Source organism: Nansenia antarctica (genome assembly GCF_963989245.1).
Source record: "Nansenia antarctica genome assembly, chromosome: 14".
NCBI classification, from domain to species: Eukaryota; Metazoa; Chordata; class Actinopteri; order Argentiniformes; family Microstomatidae; genus Nansenia; species Nansenia antarctica.
Window position 1 is genome coordinate 29,888,545 of NC_137684.1, and position 9,481 is coordinate 29,898,025.

General features: G+C 45.2%; 2 protein-coding genes across 2 annotated transcripts in view; one reads left to right on the forward strand and one right to left on the reverse strand.

Annotated features, from left to right (window-relative positions):
- egln2 (egl-9 family hypoxia-inducible factor 2) overlaps positions 1 to 9,481 on the forward strand; it is a 646,007-nt gene that overhangs the window by 83,372 nt on the left and 553,154 nt on the right. The window lies entirely within an intron of this gene.
- The window catches only part of npas1 (neuronal PAS domain protein 1), a gene marked incomplete at both ends in the record, with an annotated part of 41,940 nt that continues 41,779 nt past the window's right edge, over positions 9,321 to 9,481 (reverse strand). Inside the window, 1 exon segment of the mRNA XM_080545311.1 lies at positions 9,321 to 9,481. This exon segment is cut by the window's right edge and continues 668 nt beyond it. Within this exon segment, the coding sequence (XP_080401437.1) occupies positions 9,321 to 9,481 (161 nt within the window).

Genomic DNA, 9,481 nt, shown 5'->3' on the forward strand with positions numbered 1-9,481 from the left:
TAATTCAAAGTGCTTTACATATAGCATTAAGAAAAATACATCAAGAGGAGAATAGTTAACAGATTAAAAATGAAAATAAAATGATAAGAATATATATATACTGTATATATAGATAAACATTTAATAAGATAATGAATACAATTATGGAAATGAATAAAAAGACATGCCTGTGTTTAATCATAACTGTTTTTAGCTTAGATTAAAATATTTGTAGGGTTTGGGCCTATTTAATTTCTTCAGGGAGTTTGTTCCAGGAGCATGCTGCAGCGTGACGGAAAGCTGCTGCACTGTGTTTTGATTTCACTCTTGGAATTATTAGCTGATTAGTCTCAGCTGACCTTAGGGACCTTGCTGGAATACAGGGTGGGAGGAGATCTGATATGTATTTTAGTCCAAGATTCCTTTGATGATGTGTATACTATTAGGAGTACTTTGAATTTCATTCTCTGAGAGTCTGGTAGTCAGTGTAGAGATCTCAGGATTAGTGTAATGTGTTCAAACTTCTTTGTTTTAGTTAGGACCCTAACAGCGTTTTGGATGAGCTGCAATTTACGAACAGCCCCTTTAGATAGGCCTGTTAGTAGACCAGCCCCTTTAGATAGGCCTGTTAGTAGACCATTACAATAATCAAGTCTACTTGAAACAAATGCATGGATGAGCTAAAGTAGAGATGTTGGTGGGGGTCGTGGTGGTGGTGGGGGGGGGGGGGCTGTAAAGGGGAGGCTGGTGGAAGTAGAAATCGGAGGACGGGCTCCGTGTCAGGTGTGGAATGGAATTAGGAATGGTCTCTGCTGGTTCATATGGCCTCTGCTGGTTGTCTCCTTTAGAGAAGGACATTTGATCAAGCGGTTATCGGTTTAGGAGAGAGATCGGTAAGGGGTGAGGGAGAAGAGAAGGTGAGGAGGATAGGGCAAGAAAGAGTTGTTGAGTAGGGGAGATAGGGGGTGAGTTAAATGATGAAGGGGGGGGAGAGAAGAGGGAGGGAAAAGAGCAGGACGGACAGATGATGAGTGGTGATGGAAGAGGGTAGGAGATGGAGGGAGGAGAGAGAGAGGAATGGAGGTGTAGTGTAGGGGTGAGAAGGAGGACATGGAAGGATTTAACACTACAACAGCCGTGCCTATTTTACCTACTAGTAGAGCCGCCTTGGGGGTCAAATAGACCCCCCTTTTAGAATATAAATCTGCTATTTACACACAGAGATCACTAGAGGGCGCTTCTTTTTTTAGCCTGCCTCCTACACAGAAAAACTGAAAAACAGCTTTATACTATCTTATCCTGAAGTGATTTTGAAAATGTAAGGATACTGGGTGGTAGAACGCACATATCTAGGAAAAGTCATGAAAGGAGGGTCCTGAAATGTGATAGAGTGCAAAGATATTAAAACAATTTTACTCACAGGGGTCACCGTGACCCCTCACTGCTCTTCTAGTGTTAAGAAAGAAGAGGAGCGAGAGAAGCCGTCTTGGCATCGCAGGGGGACGTACCTGGTCAGCCCACTCAGTCATTTCCGCTCACGTCTTTTGACTCTTCCGAGTGCATTTGCATCTTCGAGCGAGGGTGTGTGTGTGTGTGTGTGTGTGTGTGTGTGTGTGTGTGTGTGTGGGGCGGCAGATAAGCCTTCAAAGTCACTGACAGAGAGGGCACACGGGTGAGCCACTGACAGCCTGGGTGGATGGGTGAGGAGAGTGAAGACACTCCGTCTTCACACACACACACACATACACCCACACACACACACACACGCACACGCACACACCCAAAGCTGTCTATCTGAGATGTAAGAGAGAGTCATACCTTCACACTTAACCACAGAGAAAAGGCGATCACTCTCGGGAGTCAAACCGCGAGGTAGTCCAGAGGAAAGGTAGACAGATAATGCCGGGAACTTTAAGGTCATTTAGCTCTCTTTCAGACACACACTCACACACACACTTACAGACACACACACTCACACACACACTTACAGACGCAGCAGCAGACACACACACACACTTACAGACGCAGCAGACACACACACACACTTACAGACGCAGCAGACACACACACACACTTACAGACGCAGCAGACACACACACACACTTACAGACGCAGCAGACACACACACACACTTACAGACGCAGCAGACACACACACACACTTACAGACGCAGCAGCAGACACACACACACTTACAGACGCAGCAGCAGACACACACACACTTACAGACGCAGCAGCAGACACACACACACTTACAGACGCAGCAGACACACACACACACTTACAGACGCAGCAGCAGACACACACACACACTTACAGACGCAGCAGCCGACACACACACTTACAGACGCAGCAGCAGACACACACACACACACTTGCTCACGTACACTGGCGTTTTCTCCCCAACAACTGTTCTTGTTTAGTATGCGCTTCCTTTGGTCTTGAGGAGGAATGATCGTCACTCTAATGAGCGGCGGCCCGCCACTTGAATGTAAAACAGCAGTTAACCCGTCTTCAATGTCAGAGCCGCTCCCTGGGGCGGCCTGGAACAACAGACACACTCACGCACGCACACACACACACACACACACACACACACACACACAGTTACACAGACACACACACACACACACAGTTACACACATAGACACACGAACATCCAAGACACACAAGTCCATAGACATGCCATGTCAATCACACTCTCACACACACACACACACACACACACACACACACACACACACACACAGTATGTGCAATATGCAAGCTCAGTCTCACATGCACAGAGACTCTAGGGGATGGTCAGTATTTTTTAAATAAAAAATAAATTAATATGAATACATTACCTACTAGTAGAGTCGCCTTTGGGGGTCAAATAGACCCCCTTTTTAGAAATGTAAATCTGCTATTTACACACAGAGATCACTAGAGGGCGCTTCTTTTTTTTAGCATGCCTCCTACACAGAAAAACTGCAAAACAGCTTTATACCAGTGGAGGCTCCTCCATAGAGGTGGAGGAGGCCTGGCCTCCCCAATAATTTGAGAGAAGAGAGAGAGATTTAAAAAAGCAATATGTATATTTATTTTATTTATTTATTTAACAAAAAACATATATATATTTTTTAATATTAATATTATTTCCGTTTTGTTCCTAAATCTGAATTTTTCCATGGCTAAAACCCAATATTGCAATTGTAAAGCACCTACAGGCCAGAATCCCTATCCGTTTGTATTGAGGGAGGCCAGGCCTCCCCCAGGAAAGTGGTTTCTCAAAGTCAATGTAATGCACATTTTTTCATGGCAATATGTGATTGGCCAAATTACTGAAAATGGGTGGGCAAGGGAGGCCTGGCCTCACCATGCATTGTGTCCAGGGTTGAAAGATTGACATTTTGTCCGTCCAATCACATGAAGCCATTTTGAGAATTCACCAGTCACTTCAGTCAAAGAAACACTCGCCATAGTGGCTACGAGTGTCCTATCAACTTGTCCTTTGCAGGACACGTCTAGAACACCCATGGCTATTATCCCTGATAGCTAATAGCTCATTTGGCCAAATACTTTTGCTTAATGACCTCGGAAGTCGGCGAGATTCTGGCGCGATTCATACATCGAATAGGTAGACAACATTTAGGATTTATTGAACAGTTTTATTTTGAATGTAGTCGATTTCGTTTTATTACAAGTCAATTTAATATTCTTCCATATCAAATTACTGATTTTTTTAACATTCTTGTTCTGCTCTGTGAAGAAATACACTAACCAAACAGGTCGCAGACCAAAAAATTGGCCTCCTCAATTCTGGAAGTCACCAGCCTCCACAGCTTTTATACATGGATGTGTGTGTGTGTGTGTGTGTGTGTGTGTGTGTGTGTGTGTGTGTGTGTGTGTGTCTGTGTCTGTGTCTGTGTCTGTGTGTGTGTGTGAGAGTGTCTGTCTGTCTGCCTGCCTGTGTGTGTGTGTGTGTGTGTGTGTGTGTGTGTGTGTGTGTGTGTGGGGGGGGGGGGGTTAGGGTCTGTCTGTCTGTCTGTCTGTGTGTCTGTGTGTGTGTGTGTATGCTATCTTATCCTGATGTGATTTTGAAAATGTAAGGATACTGGGTGGTAGAATGCACATATCTAGTCATGAAAGGAGGGTCCTGGAATTTGAGTCAATCGAGTGCAAAGATAGAATTTGTTTTTACTCACAGGGGTCTTCTAGTGTTAATGCTGTGGAGTCGTCCAGATCTTGACATTCCCACCGCCGTACTTGACTGTTGGGCTACGACTGTTGCCAAACATATCGGTTTTCATTGTCACCAAAAATGTCCAGAGAATGGACTTCCAGAAACCTTCAGGCATGTCCAGGTGGTCTCTGGCAAAGTTAAGAAGGGCAGTTTGGTTCTTTCTTTGACAGCAGAGGCTTCTTCCTAGCAACCCCTCCCACGAATGTCATTTAGATTCAGTGTTCTTCTTATTGTTGAAGCAGCACAGTTACCACACAGCAAGGCAGGTCTGCAGACCTCTAGATGTCATGTTTGGGTCGGCTTTTACCTGATTTATTCTTTTTCTTGCGGCTCTTTGGGATATTTTGGCAGGGCGTCTTGGCACTTCTAGGCCGAGTTGCTGAGTTGCTGCTCTCCATTTGTGAATGATTTGCCTCACGGTGGACTGATGGAGCGCACATCTTGTTGAGATTATTTTATAGACCTCCCCAGGCTGATCTTTCTAACCTATTCCTGACGTCCTCTGAGATCTCCTTTCCTCTCGGCATGGTGTGTTTTGCATTCATGGGTAACACAAAATGTACCTGTTTTTTTTTTCTCTATTTATCAGAGTCCCGCCCAAACTCTTTCCTAAAGATCTCTCCTTTGATTGGTTCATGTGATACCCAATTATTTACCCACCTGATTCTACTTACCTACTTGAATGAACCAATGCAACTTGGCCAAGGCTTTTTTTTTTGCACCTGCACTAATTTCTTTATAATTTAGTTGTTCTACTACACATGATTTCCTCTAAACCAACATATGGTACACTACATATAAACATGTTATGTCAGATAAAAAAAGACTGGTTCTGATTAAATAAAGATTTCATGGTAAAAACAAAATAAATCTATAATTGCACAAGGGGGTTCACATACTTTCAGGCAGCACTGTACATACACACACACACACACACACACACACACACGCACGCACACACACACACACACACACACACCAAACACACACACACACACACACGCATTCCTGTTGTAAAGCACTTTGAGCTGCATTTCTTGTATGAAAGGTGCTTTATAAATAAAGCTTTACTTACTTACTTACACACACACACCAAACACACACACACACACACTCCTTTATCTTCATCCCCAGACCCATTACCGTGGCAGCTTGGGCTCATAAACCCAGATGGAACAGGCACAGCACCGCCCCGACACCTGGCTCACATCAGGCCTGTCACTCAGAACCTGGCCCACTGGACCACTAGAGACGGTGGCGGTTCAGTTAACACTCTTTTCCATGTGCACTGTCATCGCCAGGATGCACTCGGTGTGTGAGATATGTGTTCAAAGAGGTTTTTATTGTATAGCCTTTTATTTTTATTTTTTTTACAGCCCAGTTTTAAGCAGGTACTTACTTAGAAAGTACGGAGGTAAAACGGTTATTCCCAGGTCATTGCATATTCATTTACACTCACAGCTTCCTTTGGATCCACTGTCTCAAGCACCACTGCAGTCTGCGCTGTTTAGGACCAGATCGTTGCAAAATTGTGCTGAATTTATGGGGTAAACACCAGCTGAAACAGGGCTGTAAAGGAATGTTTTTATTGTCAGCTACTGTGGAAGCAAAAGAAACACCAACGCTTGCTTGTGCTCCTCTAATGGAATATTTTTATTATCATCATCTGTATCATTGTTTTTACAACGGTTCATTTTTATTTGAAGATCAGACATGGATGGTATATTCACAAACATTTGGAGAAAAAAAGATGTTAGACCCACAGTGACAGGAGAGGGTTATAGTCTTTATCGAGACTCGGTGTCAAGAACCAAGTGGAACGACAAGCTCACGGTCACACACACTCTCTCTCTCTCTCTCTCTCTCTCTCACAAACACACACACACACACACACACGCTTCTTTATGACAGCTACTGCCTTACCCATCTGCTCCAGTCTATCAGGAATGCATAACAGGACATCATCCGTTCCCCCTGACACACACACAAACTCTTTGACCAGAAAAAAAAAAAAAAAAAAAAAAACGACTGAAGACAGGGATTCAATATTTCATTTTTGTTTTCATTTCATCCCGGCCTTGGAAGCGCTTATGTCATTCTCAGATAATTGTTGAACATTTTGCAACACAACTTTTAAATATATGTCATAATCTAATGTACACATTTGTTATTAGTGTCAATCTCCAAGTGATTGACTAGGCTTTTTTTGGGGGCAACCACATTGAGATCAGAACTCTTTATTATCTCTATTATTCATTTTTATTGACCTCTAGTGGTCTTTTTTATGACCACACATCATGTGGCTAATGGGCCGTGCCTAAGGACTTTAATGACCATTTCAGCGTTATGATGCTAACGTACGTGTAGCAGAGCGACCTCCGTCACAGACAACGCAAGGCAAGACTCTGTGGCTTTATTTAGTCACACAATAGCGTTAGCGCTATCACTTTGCATTGCCTTGTTCATGCGTGGAGTTATTGATTCTAGAGGTTCTAGAATAAATAAGAGGTTCTAGAGGTTCTAGAGGATTCTATTGATCTATTTTTCTAATTTTTAACCTTTTTCTATGTGTATGTGTATTGAATCCATCTAATGTTGTTGTCATTGTTTCGTTTGTTTATTGAAAGCTGCACTGAAGCAATTTCCTAACAATCTTTGATTGGTATGGCCATAAAAGTCTTGAAGGTTGAATCTGGAGATTCCTGTGACATTGCAGTCTGAGTCGGAGGTCACCCTGCTACGTGTCGTAACATCTACCGAATCTACCTTTAACACTAGAACAGCCGTGCCTTTTTACCTACTAAAAGAGCCACATCTGGAGTCAAATCAGGACCCTCTCTTTACAATGCTCAAGCTGCTATTTACAGACCACATGTTGGCCGCTTGTAAATTAGCCTGCTTCCTACACAGAAAAACTGCAAAATAGCTTCATACTAGCTTATCCTGGTGTGATTTTGAAAATGTAAGGATACTGGGTGGTAGAACGCACATATCTAGGAAAAGTCATGAAAGGAGGGTCCTGAAATTTGATCGAGTGCAAAGATATAACATTTGTCTTTACTCACGGCTGTTCTAGTGTTAACTAGAGGTTGTGGTCAGCTCGTGGTTGGTTTACGGTAGAAGCATCATCGTATGGTACATCCTTACAATCCCATTTGAACACACAAGAAAACATTAGGTGATGAAGTGAAGTGCTATGTTCTCATAACGTCATTAAGTGCTCTGACAAAATATTTGTGAATAAAAAAAATGAACACCCCCCACCAGCCCCCTCCCTCCCTCACCCCCTCCCTCCCTCACCCCCTCCCTCCCTCACCCCCTCACCCCCTCCCTCCCTCCCTCACCCCCTCCCTCCCTCCCCACACACTATAACGTCCTCTGTGTGTGTTGGGTCCCTGGATGGAAGCATCTCCATACTGCAGTGCGTTTTCAAACACGGACACTTCTTTCTTTCTCTCTTTTCTTTTCTTTCTTCTTTTTTTTACAATCCTCCCACACAATCTCCACCTAATGGCAACATGACAATATAACAGGAATATGGCTTTTCATGTTCATACACAAACACAGTCGCAGCATCATGACTAGTCTCAGTGCCTTCACCTGGATCTATCTTAATCATTATTATTATTATTATTATTATTACGACTTTTCTTTTCTGTTTTTTTTTACACAACTGAAACCATGACCAGGAAGTGCAGGAGACAGGGGGGTCACCCAGCCTCCCCGCCCCACCGCCCTCCTCCTCCCCAATAACCCCCAACCCCCCACAGTGTGTCATGGAATGGATCAGGGATTGGCTCAAACTCTTTGACAGTGTGCTTTCAGTACGTCAACCCCCCCCCCTCCCCTCCCCCACGATTAGGACAACTCACACACAAACTCCAACGTTCGTTACAACTCAAACAACACAACACAACCCCCCCCAATCAGCCCCTCCTCCTCCTCCTCCTCCCACCCCCCCACCATATTAGAAATATTGACGAATGGTCCAAAGCACTAACCGTCATAGTTACGGTGGCCCATAAGGGTTAATTCAATCAGTTTGCAGTGTGTGATTGGAACCCTGTGCAAGATTGGTCCAGTACTTCTCGTTTAAACAAAGTGACGTTGTTATGATGAAACCTCCTCTCTTAACTTCTACTCTTCTCTGCTCATACCCCCCAGTCTCACTGACGCTCTGTCTTCCACAGGCCTGGGAACAGGTCTGTCGCTACTAAGGGGGGGGGGGGTGAGGGGGGGTCATTGTAACAGTGGAGGCTGGCGGAGGTAGAAGTTTGAGGACAGGCGGCTCGTTGGAATTACCGACCGGAATGAGTCGATAGCATTCCTTCTACAACAGCATGTTTGGATACTGGATTCTGATTGGCTAGCAACAGTGGTAAATATCCCAACAAACCCACAGTTCAGACCGCATTTCCAGTATCAATGCGCCTCCCAATCAATCTGATTAAGAACACCTGTTCTGACCTACAATGCTACAATCGTTTTCCAACCCTGTACCAGTGGTAAATGAGTCCACAACCCCCTTCCTCTCATGGTCAATTGCTTCCTTATTCTGTTCCGTGCATCCCAACGAGCCCGTCCTCTGGTTTGCGACCTCCTCCGCCAGCCTCCCCTGTAGCGTATATACTGTATGTATGTCTGGTCCTGCATGGTGAACTATGTACAATATGGCTTTTCTGAGTGGAAGAGACACAGAACTCTGTACTGTACAATCAGTTGGCGGAGGGAGGGGGGGACAGAGAGGGGAGGACAGCAAAGCTTGGACAACCTGTGTTGTGTGAGTGTGTGTGTGGGAGAGGGGGGGGGTTAGGGGTGGGGGGCAAAGTGACCCTTTAACCGTCCCTTTAAGACGTGTCCGTGTCCTGTGTTTTTGCCTTATCAGGCCACTAGGGGGGGGTCACTGTTTTGTGTTTCGTCCTGTCGGCCCCCTGTAGTCAAACCGGAACTGACGTCAGTTACTGTGACTCACGACGTTCCGTTAGTCTAACTCTCCTCCAAGTGTTCCGGAGCACACCGACATTCTAGTCCTGCTGGCCCTGAAGTTAGTAGTCTTTCTCTGACCTCCTCCTCCTCTTCCTCCTCCTCCTCCTCCTCCTCCCCCAACCCGTCGGCTCTCAGTCCTCCTCCGAGCCGGCGGCCCCCTTGAGTCCGTTCATGCAGAACGGCAGACCCGGCGGGGGGAAGTGGTGCGGCTCGGAGGCCGAGAACCCGCTGAAGGGAGGCAGGGCGGCCAGCCTCTGCAGGTGGGGGAAGAAGGCCTGGTGGGGAGGGGGGC